The following is a 19,261-nucleotide window of genomic DNA, read 5'->3' as shown; positions in this document are numbered from 1 at the left end:
AGGGGTTTTCCTAACGTCCCACTGGACCTCCCAAGCTGCTGCCTGTGGTCATTGTCCCTTGGTCTGTCATCTGCATCCCTGATAAGTGTCATCTCTATAATTTCCCCTACAAGAGCTGTGGGCACGTATTGGGGATATCTGTCCTTACAAAGTGCTGTAAGGATATGGAATCCAACAAACCTTATGAAGAACGACTGAGGGAGCTGGGGTTGTTTAGCCTGTAGAAGAGGAGGCTGAGGGGAGACCTTATCACCCTCTACAACTACCTGAAAGGAGGTTGTAGAGAGATGGGGGCTGACCTCTTCTCCCTGGTGACAAGTGATAGGACGAGGGGAAACGGGTTCAAGTTACGTCAGGGGAGGTTTAGATTAGATATTAGGAGACATTTTTTCACTGAAAGGGTTATTAAACATTGGAATAGGCTGCCCAGGGAGGTGGTGGATTCACCATCTCTGGAGGTGTTTAAAAAAAGGGTAGATGGGGCACTTAGGGACATGGTTTAGAAGTGGCTCTTGTCAGGGTAGGCTAAAGGTTGGACTCGATGATCTTAAAGGTCCCTTCCAACCTCAACAATTCTATGATTCTATGATTCTATGATTCTATAAATCCTACGCCAAAGGGCTTGCAGCATAGGTAGAGGTCTACCCTCTATCTGAGGGTAGACTGAGCAGATCGGTGCTCAGAGAGATGATTTCTCTACTGGCATAAATTTTGCAAACTTAAGCTACCCCTTCCAAAGCTTCCAAGCAACTCTGATTCAGCACAGCATTTTGAGGGCTGTGGCATTTTTTTATCCAGCGCTTGATACACAGATTTGCTCTCTCTTGGCTCCGTGGCCAAAGGGAATCAGCCATTTGAATTCTTTCCACTCATTTCTTGCAGGAAGCTCACAGATGTCAAACCAAGTCATCAAACAGGTTAATTATCTATTTGTGAATTACTTATTCTTACTATTCCTCCAGTGATAAATAAGAGAAAGAGAATATAAACTCCAGAAATGCAAAAAACTTTGCAAATCTGCCCCAAGCTCCTGGGAGCAGCCTTGATCCAACAGACAGATGGTCATGAGCATCACCATTGCATTGACCATGACATCCCAGAGTGAGCAGAGTCCTCAGCAGCACGCGTTAGCAGTGGGCATTGCGGCCCAAGGAGAGGAAGCAAGACTACGTACAGCCCAGCGTTTTAAATGCTGGCTTACAGGGGGTCTTGTCAACCAAAGTAAGTCAGTGGAATTTGATTTTATTCGTATTATTCCTGGTATAGGTTAGGGGTAAGGAATGAAGAGCACTTTCAATGGTTGTTGGGCCGGATTGGACTCGTTGTGGGTTGGAAGAGGAATGGGTGATAAACACTTTAAATAAAGATAAGAGCAATGCAGCTTCCTAACAGCTAACTTGAACAAGAAATTGGGCATTCGAAAGCAGCCGTCTCTGAGCTGTAGCTCCCAGACACGTTGCACAGGACGCTGTCAGGTACTGGAACCTAAATATCAAAGCCCTGGCTGAGGAAAAGCAAAGCCCTGGAGCGGCTGCTGCGTAGGACCTCCTCAACACGCTTTGGGGTACCACTTGTCTGCGGCCGAGATTTGCATTGCAGCCTAAAATAAATCCTTAAGTCTGTGCTATCTTGCACATTTTAATCAGATTTAATGCTCTTGAGCATTGTAAGAATAATTTCTGTCACTTGAGTTTAGTACGTATTACCCCTTAATGCTGAATGGAAGGGGACCCTTTGCCACCGCGCTCGAGTGGAATTCTTGAAAATGTGGGAAAAGCACTGAAGGCGTGGGATGGAGGTCGCCTCTGGTTCTAGGGCAGAATTTTCCTTCTGTGAGGGGTCATTGCCATGGCGCTAATCCTGTTTCGCTGACCTTCCACGGCCAACCGAGATGAAGCTGACAACTGGGTGTTTTCTGCAGCGTCTGTGTTTCGGTGAAGTATCCCGCTTGCTGCCGGTGAGAAACGCTGCGGCACTGGCAGAGCACGTCCAGCTCCTGGATGTTCATCGAAAGAATGACCTGAACAGTAAGTACTTCTCAAAACGAGATATTGGCATTAATGCTCTAAAATTACAGGCCCTGTGTGATGTTTTGAAAAGGGATACAGAGAATGCTACATCGCTTAGGATTTAAAACCAGAGATTACAGACATTACAAATATTGCACTCCAGATGTTACGACGAACGCAGCACTCTGTACTACTAATTAACTAGCAGCTTGGTTAACACAAATTCTTGGCAATACCCCAGAAAGCTTTCACATACAGCGCATCTCACCAGCTCCTCCCTGCCCTGTCCTGCCCTGGCTGCTCCGGGAGGTTACATGGCCCAGCTGCTCCTGCATCGGCTTCTGACCCATGTCTGGCTCAGGGGACCGTGCAGAGCCCCTGAGACGCATTTTCACCTCGCGTCGAAGGTACTGCTTTCCCCTTCCCCCTTCCATTGCCTCCTTCCCTGTTTGTGAGACACAAAAGAGCCAAGAGCCTATGAAACCTGTTTGACTTTACAGTATTATCGTCCCCCGCGTCCCAGCAGCACGCGAAGCCCCCAGCTCAGGCGTGCTGGTACTGTCCAAACGCAATGACCAGGTCCTGGCACAACGAGCAGATAATTGCCACAGGGAAAACCCAGGCCAGCACTGGAGATCTTTACAGCTGTGCAAGCGAGATGCCAGGAACACGGGGCAAGAGGGGGTTTCTGGCTCACTGAAGCTAATTCCTTAGTACTGCAGCAACCTCACCGTGTAATCCTTTCCATAAACCCATGGTTGTTAGGAAGCAGGTGGGTTTCTTGCCAACACTGTCCTCCACATGAGGCTGTTTGCAAGCCCTCGTCTGCGGCTTCGCGGCTTCCCCACCTCCCGCCTGCAGTTCTCCACTCCATTGCCGTGATTTTGCAACCCCACCCCCCCCCCAGCCCAGTGCTCCAGCTCGAATGATGCCTCTTCCCATGGATTTACCCCACTGGCAGAAATTTAATGGGAGCAGAATCAGGCCAGGCTGCAGATTTTTTTAGCAGGGGCTGTTTGTCCTCCGTGTTCGCGCTTGGGGGAGTTTGAGGGAAACGTTGGATCTGGAGGTTTGGCTCCTCTGCACTGGAAAAGATTAAACAGGACCTAAAAAGAATTGCAAGTGGATCATGAGTTAAAAGTGACACCTCCAAAAGAGAAATGGGTTCTTTTCCAACAAACCAGACACATTGGAACAAGTCCTTTTTTCCTGCAGGGGTGGGGTGGAAGAGGAGAAAGACAGAAAATTACGAGCACTTCAACATTGCCTTCTATGCAGAAATCACATATACCTCTTCCATAAATCCGGCCATCTTATTAACACTGTCTATGAGTTCTGAACAGCATCTCTTGTCTGCTACTGTGTTTTAATTGCCTGTGCAACCTGTCTGAGAGCAGCGGGCATTTAAAATAAAATAAATCCTGCTAATTGTTGCTCACAGCTTTGTGCAGACGAAGCCTGAGAGCTCACTGTTTTCCAGATCTGCAGTTTTATTGCTTTCTCCCATATGCGACAAACCTGAAGAAGGACCAGATCATGCCGCTGTTTGACTTGCTGGACCGAAACCTGAGGGGCAGGATTTACTTTAATTTGCTTTGAGTACAACACACTTTGAGGTGTACGTGGTGGCACGCATCCTTCTGTCCCATGAGGTGCGTAACCTCCGGGTCCTGGAGTTGGTACAGGGACACCTGCACCATCCAACACCCCCGGAAGGGGAATCAGCTCACTGGAGCTGGTCTTCGCTCATGGAATACAAGGGAAGGAGAAGGTGCCTGGGTCTAGATGTGGCTGCGATGCTGCTGCATAGAAAAAGAAATCAGGAAATAGGAGGCCCCCCTGTTAATACCAACCTTCCTCCTCTGGGATAAATCCATCCCTGAACATTTTGCAAGGTAGGAACCATCCAAACTCTCCTCCCAGCTCAGGCTGTCCATCTTAGTTCTCCAAAAAACAAGTCTTTGGCTGTGTCTACTTGTTGTCTACAGTTTTCACCCATCGGTTCTTGCCAGCTTGTAGGTGCAGCACGTGCCGATGCCCTTCAGCCTCCCCAGCATCACCGACAGCCCATGCTGGGAGAGACCGGTGCCTTTTCAGGGAAAAGCAGCGAGGATGGCAGGCTGCGGCGAGGGAGAGGGGTGGTAAAGCCAGGGTTACCCCCAGAGCTCAGCCCTGCTGCTGGACACGGCCTGCAGCTCCACTCGGGAGCAGACACCCAGCTGAGGACCGGCGCTGCCCGTGGGACTCAGGGTGGGAAGGAGAGGGTCCAACGGTGGGACATAGCTCTGCGAGTCAGTTGGCACACGGGAGGGATGGGAAAGGAGCTCGCAAAGTGGCCTTGGAGCTTGGCTGGCCGTCGGTAGCCCTCCCCAAACCCAGCAGCCGCCTGCTCCTGCCTGGCTCCGCGGCAGGAAGCACCAGGATTTTGGTATTTCCTGCGGGCGCGACTAGCAGGAGGTCACCTTTATTCTCTGGACAGGAGCACCCGGTTGGTATTCCACATATTCTTTCCAAGCAGGAAATCGGTGCTTATCGTCTGCTTCTAAACCTTTCTGCCCCGAAACAGAACCCTCTCGAAAAGCCGTTCGTCCCCCAGCACGCCAGACCTGCCTTTCAACTGCTGGATGGGGATGGGGATAATCTGGTTGACTTTAATGAGTTTGAAGCCACAAGGTTTCTCTTCAACATCCAGAAAGCGGAACTTAAGATATTCAAGGTCTTTGATATTTCTAGGGATGAGGTAGAATTAGAGAAATTGCAGTCCAAAGAGAGGCCGCGAAAATGCCCCTAAATTCAAAATTATTCCTTGGGACTAATTTTGCACTGCAGCCCACGGCCACTTCTCACTCAAACCCGAGCTTCCCTATTGACTTCAGGAGCGGGCCTTTGGTGACTTACCGCATGGTCTAAATTGATAAGGTTTTAACACTAAGATGCAACGAGAAGAAATAGGTTTTTTTTTGGGGGGTAAACTGGGCATATTCCTCTGTCTGAGGACACTCTAATGGGAGGAGGTGGGCAGATGTGCCTTTATTTAGCTATTTTCTTCTGAGTTTTGCTGTGGCCTCTCATTATTTTCTGAGCTCTCTGCAGTCCATTCTCAGAGCTGCTGGCCGGGGGTTACCGCCGTGGGGCACACCTGAACTGCAGACTCCTCCTAGAAACATTACATGTGCCGCACCTTGGCTTATGCCTGTGCCATGGAGATGCCGATGCCCGATAAGAGCCCCAGGGGAAGCCCTTTCTCTTCTCCTAACCCAGCTCCAGGTTCCAAGGAGAGGCCGTAGGGATCTCGTCCAGCCCTGCCCCATGGCGGGCAGCAGCTCCCTGCTAGCAGAAAGGGAACAAAGCCAGTAACGTGATCTCCTCTCCAGCTCGGCATTTACACCGTCCTCCTTAGGGAGCTGCAGGCACTCGTCCCTTGCCAATTTGCTTTTGCCACCAGCTCACCTTTGTCCCTGCCCGGTCACGGGTGATCTTTCACATCCCTCCCTGCTCTGAAGCCCTCTCTGATTAATGACCACCTGCAGCTACAGCGGTAGGGAATCAGTCATTAATACACTGTCATTTCTTATGTCCATCACAGCTTCACGCCGTCCTCGTGACTTCAGCGTCTCAGCACGCTCCAGGAGCACATTTAGCAAGACAGCCGTTAGCAACTGAGGGACATCCCTTCTCTTCCCCTTCCTTTCTGCTGCCTGGTTCCTAAGTTATTGTTTGTGTTGATAATTCTCCTCTCGGTGTTCCACCACCAGTGTCCTCTTCAATCCTTCGTTACAGGCCGTCGCTGCACCTCTCCTGTAGCCCTGCGGGGCTCCCAGCCCGTTTCCTGTGTGGTTTAGCGGCGCAGAGAGGTATCAAAGCCTCCGTCCCGCTCCGGGGCTGCAGATAGTTCTCTAATGCCTTTGGAGTAGTTTCCTGGAATAAGCGGTTTCAGCCCTGAGTCTCATTGATCCCGTCCTTTCATCTCCAGGCTGCCTGATGAAAAGGCCGCGTTAAGCAGGAGCAGCGTGGCTGTGATACAGCCGCGAAGGCACCTCGCTCCCCCCATCCACCCCGTAACCCCAGCTGTTGTGAATCACTCCAACATCTGCAAGTCATTACAAACGGCCGAGAAACAGCTGCGTGCCAGGGAGGTGCCCCATTAGCCCCTAACATGCTCGGGATGAGCCATAGGCAATCAGTGGAAACCAATTTCTTCTGAGTCGGATGGGAAACTGGAGGAAGTTAGGGCAGGGGATGAGAGCCTGGACTCGGGGTCTTTCTCTGAAATAACTTCATATTGGGCAAAGCTGCCTTGCTAAGCTGGGGGTCTATCTCCTCTCCAAAACTATCCGCTCAACTATAGGGAATTCACGATGTTTGCAGTCTTCCGCACTGACAAACAACAACAAAAAGAGGAGAGGGACCATGAACAGCCTCCCAGCAGAATCAGCGACCTCCCAGCAGACCAACAAGAACCCTTTACCCAGCTGGCAACAACAAGCCTCGCTTCTCCATCCCCCTGGGCTCAGCTTACAGCCGCCAGATAGATGTACCGGCCTTGCAGAAAATTAACAAATTGACGCGCTGCAGAAAAGCAATCGCCTGTTCTGTTTTCTCCACTGCGCGCCAGCAGGGGTGAGCACCGGAGACTGGTGTGTGAGGAGGAGGAAGGACTGATGCAACTTGGACTTCGGTCTCGTGCCTCTCAGCTCTCCCCGCTACGATAGCTGCGTCATCTGGGGATTTTAGCGACAACCCCTTCCTCTCCCCTACCCTACACGCTGGTTTAGTGAACACCCTCCTCCCCAGCGCTGCCGTTTCGCCAGGGTCAGACGCACAGAAAGCAGGACTGGTTTGCGATGGGGCAGACTGGTCTCTGAGGCGGCAGCCACTGATGCCGGCAGCTCCCCGCTCCGCATCCCCCGCCGGCGCGCCCCGGGCTGGGGCAGCTCCCCAGGAACAGCCCAACGACAGGAAACCCTGTTTGCTTTGTTAACGAAACCACCTAATTAAGTCCATGTGGAGAGAAAGCAAGAGAGGCTGGTTAGTTTCTCTTGCTAAATATTGACTGTTTACCCTTTGGGCACAGCAATCCAGTGAATTTATTTCCCCCTCTCACCTTACACGCAGGGCATCACATCCAAACTCGCTGCCATTAGAGAGCTGCCCTAATGAAGCAGCATGGCTATGGCATAAGGGACTAATTAGAATAGAAAATTCCAGTCTCCGAGTGCCGCCACTGACCTCCCATGACGTGAGGTTTTGGATGCCTGTAAGGTGGCATCCCACCTCCCAGACCTTTGCAACTGCTCCCAGTCCAGAGAAAATAAACTAAGCAGCCGAAATCCCAACTTGCTGGGATTATTCAAGGAAAGAGAGAACACAATGAACAACTCTTTGCAGAGCTCAGTGCCTTTTCCTAAGTTACCCTGATATTTTTAGCCCAGATTTAGAGGGACCAGCCACCCCGAGCTTTCCAGCCAGATGCTCCCTACAGCATCCAGGGTGACTCCGGAGTTTCTGCACCGACCAGGGCTGTTGACCTGGTGTAAGAAGCAGCAGAGCCAGGTCTGCAGTTAAAGACCATTTCCCTTGGTGCTGTCTCTGGAGCCCAGCGCCAGGTATTAACACAGCACCGGGTCCACAGGAGCGCAGACCGAGCGGGCTGGCAGCGTTGGCCAAACTGGGATGCAGCTTTAGCCAGCAGAAAGCAATTAGAGCTTGGCACAGGGCCGGGAGCGAAGGCGCAACATCTACCACAGAGCAGAAACCCGCAAGCTGGTCGTAGCATGTTATGCGACGTCATATAGAGAGATATAGCTCAATGAAATACGAATATAGGCACAATACAAACATTAATTGTATGTTAGTTAGGAATAAAACCACAGTAATCTATATAACATAGCTCTATAAACCATATATAGTCTTCTCTCCTGAGCTCTAGACTGTTTAGCTTGAAGGGACCTACAAGGATCACCCAGTCCAACTGCCCGAGCAATTCCGGGCTGACCCAGTTAAAGCCTGTTGTTACGGGCATTGTCCAAACACCACTTCAACACTGCCAGGCTTGGGGCAGTGACCACCCCTCTAGGGAGCCCATTTCAGTGTTTGCTCACCCTGTCGGTAAAGAAATGCTTCCTCGTGTCCAGTCTAGACCTCCCCTGGCACAGCTTTCAACCTTTCCCACCGTGTGTCCTGTCAGCGGGTAGCAGGGGGATGAGCACCTCCCTCTCCACCCCACCAGGGGGATGAGCACCTCCGTCTCCACCCCGCCGCCCGGATGCTGTAGGCTGCGAAGCAGCACTCGATTTCACCGCTTGCAGCAAAGACTGAGAAAATTTCAACTCTTCTGCACTTTCGACCTAGAAACCACATCCTTTCGGGGTTTTGCTTAGGTCAACACTCAGCCCGGAGTTCCCCAGCCCGTTTCATACAGCAAAAGGTGCTACAGCTGCAGAGCAGAGACAGTTTGGTGTCGTGGGGAGTGGGTACGCACACATGCGACAACACGAGACGGACATACTGCTTGACAAGCGACCACACTTTGGTCAACGAGAAGATGGGTCAACGAGAAGATGGGTAAAGAAAGATCACACGTAGTTCTATGATCCTGGTCTTTGAGGACATCAGCTCTACCTCTGAGAACTTCTCCATGCTGGGGGAGGTGGAAGCAGGGTTGTCTCATGGGTCAGAACAAATGGCTATAAACAAGCCCTTGCACCTGTTATTTCACATATATACACATACACACGCATTAAGGGAATAGGTATATTTAAGAGAGATTATATATACTCACACATACGAAAGGAATATATATATATGGGACAAAGCTAAAAAGTTCCAGGAAAATCACATGCTTGTTTGTTTTTAACTCACATCATAAATTCCACCGTGAAATTATCCCAAGATTAAAAAAAAAAAAAAGAAAAAAAATTGAAATGTTTAGCTGGGATAACATCAGAGCCAAGCAGCCTACAAAAAAATTATTCCTACTCCTCTGATACATTAGGTAGTTAATCAAGACTGTAAAAGTGGTGACCTGAATTAAGACAACATGTCAGTTAATGTAATTATAGGACAATTAGGCAGATCCGTTATTTCGCGCTGTTCGCCACGGCGCCAGAAGCGCGTCTGCGGGCGGGGGGAGCGGGGGACGGAGGAGGTTCTCGCTGGATGGCTGAGCCCGTCTCCAGGCCCTGCATTCTCCACCGACCACACGCCTTATTTGCAAGAGAAAACGTTGTCACACGCAGAAATTATCCCCAAAACGTGCCTCTAAGGTATCAGACAGGTAATGAAAAAGTCGTAGAGCGCCAGCTCAGCATTAAAAGCCCTACTGAAGAAATTTAAAAAGAAAAACAACACTGAGTTTATTTCTTAAGGCATGGCATTTCCAGGATTACTTTTATTTTTTAAATGCAGGGGGGAAAAAAGATTATCTTTTTTGTTTTAAATACAGGAGATTTTGTACAGCATTTCTGATATAAGGTCATGATGGTTTGCTCTCAATGGTAAAAGACCTTCGCTAGGTTAAAAAAAAAATTAAAAAAAATCACATAATTTAACAGTCTGAAGACAACCTACTTGTGCTTTGCAGCTGATTAAAAATATGTGCACACACTACTGCGATACGTCAACCGAGAAACAGAGGTACAACATAAAAATACACGATGCATTTTAAAAATTACCTGATGTTCACAGCATCTTTCTATTGGCCTAGAACTCTTCATCGATGGAAGGAGCCAGGGAGGGGGAAAAAAAGTTAAAACGCATGTTTTACACAACCGGTCTATTTGATTCTAAAAGATTTTATAGAAGTTACAGGGGGGCAAAAAAAAAAAAAAAAAAAAAGGTCACGTCACTGGAATCCCCTCGTCCTTGTTTCGCTGCGTGTTGGAGCTGTGCATTTTCTGCGTCAGTACCGAATCTAGCACCGTATCCTACGTAATACAAGTGTTTGTTACATGGCACACACAAACAAACCGCATACAAAAAGTTTTACCATAAAAATGAAGATATTTATTCAAGAAGTACAAATTTGATGGTACCAGCCATCTTTGAAAGCCATTACCATGAGTCAGAGAGGACACAAACCGAAGTCTCTTGCTCAGAGCACATGAAAGCAAGTGTCTTACAAATTGCCAGCTAACGCCGTCATTTCAGTCATTGCTCAAAAGCCACCTCCGCTTTTTAAACATTCCCTGGACTTGAGAGAGGCACAAATAGGGTTTTTAATACAAGACCAGTTAGTTATTTTAATAAAGCCATCAGCTAAAATTTATTTTGTTTTAAATTTCCTTAAACTGTCTCCAGCCTTTGACTGGATTCAAATTTCCTAAAGCAAAAAGGGACTCGGGAACAAGCAGGTGCAGAATTTTTGGAGCTCAAGACAAACTAAAAGTTTTAAGGCAGGAGTCAGGATTTTAAGTTCTCTATTTGCCCCATGGCTCTGATCAAATGGTCTTCATCTGTAAAACATACAAATACAGAGTTCTACTGGATAAATACCCAACAAGCGGTCCTGCTGGGAGGGCAGGAACATACTTCTTCATGGAGAGTCCAGTGGACACGTTTATTAAAAGTCTCAAAGTCCCCGGTAAGAAGCCCGCTGGTTAAAACATCTCCAACTATTTGACTTTTGTAGGCTCAGTGGCACGTATCTCCCTTGGAAGGAGAGCTCTAGCTCCATCTCCTATGAACAAGAGCAACACACGCGGCTACGGAGCATCTAAGCGGATGAAATATGGAAGAGGAGAGCCATTTGCAGAACAGAGCAATCAAAAACACTCTATGGAAAGGAAAAGTCTTAAAGCAGGCAGACTTGTATATACAGTCATTACCCAACAGAAGTGTTTGTAGCTGCAGATATAACAGCAGGACATTCATCTTCTTTGGGAGAAGACAGAAGCGCGGTTGCCGGGAAGTTTAACTCAAAGGCTTCCTAGATGAGTTCACTTGGAAGGCAGACCACCAACACCTAGTGGGTTCCAAGCAGATTTTTTTTTTCTTTTTCCAAGAAAGTTGCAGAGCGGACAAAGATCATTCCCCCCACCCAAAGCAAGTTTTCAAAAACGCCTTTCTCAAACACGCTACATCCTACTCCAGGAGAGCACAAGCTGTCCAAGAGCTGCCAGCCATCATCCAGGAGGGAGGCAGAATTACAGGGGAAGCGGTGAAGGGCAAAGAAAAAAAAAAAAAAGCCCCTTTTTTTCTAACAGAGCCGACTTTCATTTCAACATAACAGGATCTCAGCGGCGCAGTGAAAACGCCAACAAAAATCTTTTTTTTTTTTTTTTTAAATGTAAACTTTCTCTGCATAAGGTGCAGGGTGTTGGATGTATTTACAGTGACAGAAAAGAGTTTGTAAAATACAGCTCAAGAGTCAGAAATGTAGCTACCACTTACGCTTCTGACGAAGACAGAAATGGAGAAACGTACAGCATTCAATTCGGCAACACTTACACGGCTAAAATGCTTTCAAAACTCCATGGCTAAAAGCATCCCACCATTGTAACAAACTAAGATAGTCGGGTTTTTTTAATAGTTTTTCAAAAATTTTTACATTATTTACTAACAACAGATATATATGCAGAAGCATGTCATACTACAGCAATATTTTATCAACCTGCCATCTGCCTTACCAAGGTTACGCGCGTTGCCATGCGTCACCTTGTCGCTCCAAGGAGCCCCCTTCCTCTCCTCCCCAAAGCAACTTCGGAACTTTCTGTGAAAGGCAAAGAGGAGCTGGGTTTTGTTTGGTTGCTCCTGGGGTGAGAGTTTTTGTTTAATAGACACCCAATACTTTTAGCATTGGGGGTCTATTAAAAAACCCAACTTGCAACACTGCTGCCTCGCGCTATTTAGTTTTCCGCAATATTTCCCACATTCAGAGAAGCAGAGGCTTTCAGAAAACTAAGAAGTTCTTGCAGCACAGCTACTCCAAGCTGTGTTTTCTGCAGAGGACACCCATAAACTGTGATGCACAAAGGGCCAAGGTAGTCAATGAAACTTTTAGGAGCTGGATGCTCTGAAGGAGCAGCCGTGGAAGACAACCTTCTGCAGCCACTGAGCAACGGAGCTACAGCATCCGCGGCTTTTCTGGAGCTCCCTCGCCCCAGCAGACTACGCGTGTTCGTGCCTCTCTGCCCCTCGAGCTCTTCGGATGCGTGGACTTTCACTAGGTTCTTACTTCTGCGTCAGGCAGAAGCAACGATAAAGCGCATAAAAATCTGAATCACGTCAAACAGACCCGTCGCTGCCATGGTAAAAAAGTGTTATCTTCTGGCATCAGTTCACAGCCAGAGCTAATCGGGAATGACACAAAGCCCCAGCCTTTCTCCCACACTGGCGTTTGCACCAAAAACCATCTCGTAGGACAAAGACAAGGCATTTCAGAGACAGAAATGACTGTTCTCCCAATGCATGTTGCAACCTCTAGTTATATACACGGGGTATGTTCATTGACATGCTGTATGCCCTCATCACTGATATTTTTTTAATATACATGTATTTTGAAACTTAGAATTATTTCCCAATACAAGTCTTGTAAAATTTGTTTCCAGCAAAGTGTGTGCTTAGCACATCTGTCATTTTATATAGAAGAGGTCAAAAAGCCCTTACTTTCGCCTATAAAAGCATTTTACCATTGAATTTCTTCAGTTTTAGATATGTGCTCAAGGGATGGGAGGGGGGAAGCTGTTAGAGAAAAAGAGTATTTTCATGAACCAATTCTCTGTTCTACTCAAAGCCCACTCACAACACGGCCTTCAGATCATCACCTTGCTCCGCGACATAGAAGCAATTAATATAAACTATGGTCACCTATTAACGACATAATAAAACTGAACCTTTTCCAACTAAGAGGGGGGAGAGGGAAAGAAGGAGCTTTCCCAGCCCTACACGCTGTAGTTTCAAAAACAGTACGTGGTGACAATTGCCTGAATGAAAATAGAAAAAGAAAAAAAAATAGTCAACAAAACGTATCCTACAAAAAAAGTAGCGTTTTAGTGTTCACAGTTACAGAACTGCCACCCTGGTCTGCTCCTCCTTAATCTATCACAGTTTTCCCCCTGCCAGAAGGGATTGCAGGGAAATGACATTGCAAAGACCACTTACACGGAGATGTAAGTTATGCCTTACGAGACAAGTAGTGTCTTCCTGGCATGAAACCATCCTTTGCCCACTGAAAATCCAAGAGATTTTTGAGTTGTTTATATATCAAATATCTTTTCCCCCCTCTGGAATGCAAAAGATCTGGCTGCAAAACCCCACTATACTAAATGATATGTCTTAAAAAAACTCCACAATAGAAAACTTTTGTTATAGATTAGTATTTATCAGTTTTGATTTAATCTTTAAAAAGAAAAAAGAAAAACCAAGTCACTTTGGTGTTTGTGAGAACAGGGAACCAGTTTTCCTTTACAGAGCTCTGCCGCTGCACTTCGGTTATCCTGTACCAAACCGGGGCTAGAGGAGGTGTCAGAAAACCACAGGCTTAATACAACACAGGGACCAAAAAGAAAACTGTGGATCTGTTTTCCAACCATCAATGTAAATGCTGCGCCTGCTTCCACCTGCTGGGACAGGCTCGTGATGTTGTACGAGTGACCTCTGCTCATCCTGGCTCTATGCTGATGCTCATGGAGCAAGAACTCCTTTTGAGTCCAAGAAACTGAATTCAATGGAATTAACGAAGGAGCAAAAGTACCAAGTTTAAAATTGTCAGTGTAACCCACCAGTTTCACTAGCAGATGAGAAAGAGCTGGGACAACCGTAGCTTTAGACCATTGATTCAGAGAGGGAAGACAGAAACCAATAAAAACACGCTATTCATAGCTGAATAGCACATTTGACGTTGGAAGAAGTGAAGTCATTTCAACGATGGCTGAAAAAACCCAAGCAAACCAGAAATCGTGTTTAAAAGGAACAGGGCATTTGATCTCAACCAAAAGGCATCACCAGGCAGGGGTGCAGAGAGCAGCCGAAGGAACACAGAGAGCATCACTAACTGAGGGAACAAGCAATTAGATTTTTTTCCCCCCCTCAAAATATGCTCCAATTCAGATTTTTGAGACTACAAAAGGATTTGTCGTTTGCCAAAAGGGCTCTTCTTACATTCTGAAGGGAAAGCGCTGGCTGTGAAACACCAGCGTTGCCTCTGGGCCGCGGGCGTGTGCCAGTGAGGATACCTCCACTTGTCCTGACTGGAGAGTCACCACAGCTAGAAGACTGGCTGCGGCTTCAAACGACACACGAAAAACTGAAAACGGTGTGCTGTTGTATCCTCCTTACCGTTTTCCATGCTTCGTGCCCTCTAGGAAGCGAGCAGGGGAAGTTGCAATCGATTGCATCTGGGTGTAACTGCAGTTTAACCTGGACCGTTTGCCAAAGGTGACGCACCTAACGCTGAAGCGCAGACCAGCGCATCACTCACCTTAGCTAGCCTGATAAAAACTTGTTTTAATGATCCAAGTGATATACAGTAATTCGGCAGGCACATCCTCAGGTGCCAGTAAGCCGGTAAACTTCAGGCTAAGTCAGTCTTGTAGCAAGTAAGTTTACAGTACAGTACGTGAGAGTATACATTGACTAAGTTATTGCCTAAGGCTCTGGCGGGCTGCGTTCTCAGCTCGGGAGCCAGCAATGGCACAGGACTGCGTTGCCATCTTGGAATGTACAATTGCTTGGTCTGGGCATCGCCAGGAGCCGCCCACGTGGGACGGAGACCGAGCCCCCGCTGCCCGGGGCCTGCGGTGCCTGGGCAAAGCAGGCGAGCCCGGTCACACCAGCGAGGATCCCCGGGAACACGCAGCACGGGACCTACGCAGGGCAGCTGCCGTTCTGGCATCAACTGTATGTGGCGCTGATACGAAATTTTATAAATCGATTAATTTTTAAATTTTTTTTTCCCCTTAAATAAAAGTGCTCTCTGTTGCTCTGGCTCCACAGATCACACCACCACCTACAGTTTTAAGAATCATTACATTTTTGTATTAAGTGAACTACAGTCTCTTCCCTCCTTCCTTGTACGCTCCTCCCTTTTCCCTTCCCCTTCCCGCTCCTCCCTTCGCCCTCGCCCTGTGCTGCTTGCTGTTGTGTTAAATATGAGATCAGGCAAACCCCAAAGGCCAGTTTACGTTTTTATGTTTTGTTTTTGCAGATCTCCATCACAGATGGAATTTTTGCTGGTCATTTCTTGGAACCAATCCATTAGCAGGACAAACCAAAAGAAGAGAGGGCAGTGAAAACAAACCCCACGACAGAGATGGAGGAAAGAAGAATCAATAAACAAGCAGAAATCAGTTTTCCACTGGGGTGGGGTTTGCTAAGGGCTGGCTCACGATGACTTGCACCACGTAGTCCTTTGGGATTTTCAGCTCCTCCAGTTTCATTTTGTCTGCCAGCGGCCTGCCCGAGAAGAACCAGCGCTGGCTGCCCGGCTCCACTCCCTCCACCGCGTGCAGCCGCCTCTTCATGTGGTACACCGTGTCCATGCTGCGGACCATGAGTTTGAGGTCTTTGCCTGTGGACAGGCGCAAACGAAGCTGGCATTCGTGCCCTGAATTGGGTGGGGGATCGGGAATATCCAGAGTCTCCAGGTCGCCCTTCTCCTCTATCATGTTGATAGGCGGGGCGAGGCAGTAGACGGGAAGCTGGTACCGGTTGCCCAGTTCATCGTAACACTCAGTAAGAGCACCTTTAGGAGATAAGAGGGGAAAAAAATGAGTATGAATTGCATTTCACATTTAACATTGAAGCAGTCACGCTCAGAAGCGCTAACTCTGCTGTTAAACCAACCGAGCAACGAGGTCTGAAGTCAGGCTTTAAAGGGTTGATACAAAAAAAATCTGAAGCATTCATTAAAAATTGCTTCACCTTGTTTTCATATAGAAACTTGGGGTTATCTTAAAAGCACCCCCTAAAAGCCGATCACATCCCTTCCTCCAGATAAACCAGGATAAACTCCAAAAGCAGCAGGAAGGAAGAGATGAGGGAGGAGGATGTTCTCCCCATGTGTCATTTAAGAGAGGAATATGTCACCGGCAGCACGGCCTGAGGTTCAGGGCACACGTGCACCCAGAAAATGCTGCTTGGATGAATTCCACGGTCCTGAACCCGAGCTCTGAAAAGGCAAAATGGCAAAGACCAAAGGCAAAAGACCACTGTGAAAGAAAGATTTTGTAACTTCTCAAACATTCAAAAATTGCTGAAAGGGTTTCCTACAGGACTCATTTCAACGATCGCTGCCAGAGCAAACAAACAGGACCACCCACGTCAGACCACTCTGTGGCTCCGTACGGAGCGCGGTGTCACTGCCAGAGCAGCGACACCCGGCACATACTTTACATTTGCACAGCATCTGTACCTCCCGTATTCACAGCCCTGAAGTTTCAGGAGTGATTTTATTTCCCCAGACTCCTGAGAGGTTCCTCGGGATAATCTGGATGTTGTGTTGAAGATGACCGGGCAGCCGTGTGCTGCCTTGTCTACGGCACTCCTGCTTACCGAAATGGTACAACGCGCACAGAACAGCTCAAGAATCGTAACACTTACTGAAGTGACAAATACAAGCTGACTTTTTCATGGTATAAGACACACTTTATAAAGATATTTCAAGAACTACCCTGGAAGAATAATTTTTCATAACATTTTAAGGGTTAAACTCAGAGCAGGCTGAAAGCAGAGCCCTGCGGCATCCAGCACACATCATCTCTCGCAGCGAGCCGGGAAACCGAGATGCTGAGGCAGCTGCATCCTAAAATCACTGCAGGGGTTAAAACCCCCCAGATATTCACACTCCAAAGCAAATGCTTCTCCCCCGTTTTGAATTTACCTGCTATAACAGATTTCCACATTTTTGCCCCTAGAGGGGGCACATTCACTTGTGAGATTACCCATCCTTTTGTAGTGGGAAATGTTTGAAGAGGAGCCAAGTCCTTGAGCTACAGAATATTTAAAAAACTCTTTGACTCGGCAGTTCTGCACACAACACCCAACTGCTCCTTGTTAGAAAATAAGGGTGGTTTTTTTCGTTGGAGGTTTTTTCATGCTGGCAGCGAGCTGTCTTAAACTTTGCCATTTGATCACCAAAATTACTGCGATATAAAATGATAACTTGGGGATATGCTGTGTCACTCAGCCCATTGTGACAGCAGCATCTTGTGCTGGAAATCTTCTTTCGTTTAGATAAAGCTCCCCTTTTTTTAAGGCTAATTTGTTTTGATGAAAAGACACAGAGGAAATCTTTGGCTAAAAGATCAATGTTTTAGGTGCAGCTGCTTTTGGAGGCTTTTCTGTTTGTACAGGTAGCACCAAGGCTGCTGCGCCCTGAGATTTACTGAGAAAATAAAGCAAAAAAGGAAATCCAGAAAAAAATAGTTATACCACTCATTACAGTCTTGTCTCATTTATGAATCTCAGAGCAAACTAGCTTTTATCAAAACCGCATTAGATCTGTATCTTTCATGGTAGTTTGTGATTTACAGACCTGAAATTCCCATACTTCAGTTTTGTTTTGCAATGTTCATTTCATTCTGTACGCCTGATCGATTTAGTAAATGTCACGGTACTAAGTTCTGGATCGCAGTTCATAGAAACAAGTAGATGTAGTTTACTGCTTTAAAAAAAAAAAAAAAAAAAAAAGGAAATATCTAAACTTCAAACAGCCTTTAAATTTAGCCAGAACAGCTAAACTTGTGCCTTACTTTAAAAGCTCCTCTTTTAGAATAGCATATAAAAGAGTTAATTTTAAATACAATGGGGTAAGCTTGCTAAGGAATTTCTTCATCATTTATATCCTTGCCCAGCTGAACTAACATCAAGGTCAAAGCATATGCTATAAACACCGGATTGCTTAATCATAATCAGATAAGCAATATTAAAAAAAAAAATCCTCTGAAACAGCAGCTAACTTGGAGGTCTGTCTTTTAAAGAAAAAAAAAAAAAAAGACGGAGTAGGGAAAACTTCTTGCCAATAAAAATTGCACTGTTTCAACCCAGGCCGAGAAACAGTTTATGACAAATTGTTAATGTAACAAGTTACCACACACCTCACCAGTAATCCCGTTCTTCCACTTGTACGGGTAAAAACATCCCAAAGACTCTCAAGTCCTGCTACCTACCACTCAATGGCTTTCAAGGCTGGATATATTGATTAAAGCACAGAAGACGACTATTGCAAGCAGAAGACTTTACGACGGCACCACCTCATTCCTGGCACACTGTGCCTGCTGGAGGCCAAACCAGAGCTCCAAGGAGGTGCTCAGGAGTTGGTCCTCACCTCCAAAGAGCTGTGCACACACAGCCCGGTCCTCTTCAGCCAGATAATTCCCACTGGGCCTTATAAGGCTTTACCTCTTTGGAGAGGGTCGGGTTCTGCTATGACCTTCGAGATGTTGTAAGTGGCAACAAGCTCAAAGGTGAAGGGGCGTCACGTTGGTTGGAGTTCAAAAGCGAGATGATGGCTGAATGTGTTAACCAAAGGTGCGGTGAGTGCAGAGCTATTTTAAGCGATGCAGGCAAACGCAAGTTATCGGAAAGGAAGAGAAAAAGTGGTTGAGTTACCCGCAGCCCCCACGGCGAGGCCTATCGCACCAGCCAGATGGCAGCTCTTCACTGAGGCACTGGCTGCAGTGTCCCTTACGCAGCGCAACACACGCAGGGAATCAAACATCCGTAATTTTGCTGCTATAATTGAAAACCATGTTTCTGATCCTTCCTGCAAGATACATCAGCTTGGACCACAAAAGTTATTCAGAGGGAAGGGGCACTAAAAGAACGTCAAGCTTTTATGAGAAAACACAGAGGAAAAAAAGAAAATTTTTTTTTTTTTTTTTTTTTTAGGTTTCCCTGTTACCTAGGCAACACGGGTCCTCACCAGGCAGTTACGGCATAGGAAGGATGCAGCCTCCCTTAAACTGGAGAAGGAAAAAGCAATGCAAACAGCGGTTTCACAGTTCGGGCAGGCAGCCCTGTGCCCTCCCCTGCAGCACCCCTTAGGCAGGGTGCTCGGAGCCGCGCGGGGACAACCCTCCCGCAGCCCGGCTGGGCTAGGTCGCCCCTTCCCTGCTTCCCCTTCCTGGCCCAGGTGCAGCATCAGGCAACCAGAGCAGGTTCAGGTGCCAAAGCCTAGAGGGTGAGTCAGTACTTTGAGTCTTCACTGCCGGATCGTACAACGAAACCACGTAAAAGGAGCAGATTTCAGGAAGAAAGCAGCGGTGAGGATCGCCGGCAGGCAGGTCTAGGTGGAAGATTCTGTACAGTACCTG

At 47.3% G+C, this 19,261-nt stretch overlaps 2 protein-coding genes across 2 annotated transcripts in view; one reads left to right on the top strand and one right to left on the bottom strand.

The window, feature by feature from the left end:
- The first annotated feature begins 1,064 nt into the window (after positions 1-1,064).
- On the top strand, positions 1,065-6,541 carry EFCAB9 (EF-hand calcium binding domain 9). The gene is made up of 6 exons (XM_063349433.1): positions 1,065-1,221; positions 1,941-2,027; positions 3,490-3,582; positions 4,029-4,150; positions 4,576-4,747; positions 6,342-6,541. Exons 1-6 carry the CDS (start codon positions 1,065-1,067, stop codon positions 6,539-6,541), a joined length of 831 nt encoding a protein of 276 aa, XP_063205503.1.
- A 2,846-nt stretch (positions 6,542-9,387) lies between these two features.
- Positions 9,388-19,261, bottom strand: part of UBTD2 (ubiquitin domain containing 2) — a 60,828-nt gene continuing 50,954 nt past the window's right edge. Inside the window, exon 3 of the mRNA XM_063349244.1 lies at positions 9,388-15,690. Coding sequence (XP_063205314.1) covers positions 15,293-15,690 — 398 coding nt within the window. The 3' untranslated portion in view covers positions 9,388-15,292. The remainder of the gene's footprint in view (positions 15,691-19,261) is intronic.

This window comes from Chroicocephalus ridibundus, chromosome 11 (genome assembly GCF_963924245.1).
Source record: "Chroicocephalus ridibundus chromosome 11, bChrRid1.1, whole genome shotgun sequence".
NCBI classification, from domain to species: domain Eukaryota; kingdom Metazoa; phylum Chordata; class Aves; order Charadriiformes; family Laridae; genus Chroicocephalus; species Chroicocephalus ridibundus.
Note: the sequence above shows the minus strand (reverse complement) of the source record. Positions and strands in the feature narration are given on the sequence as shown.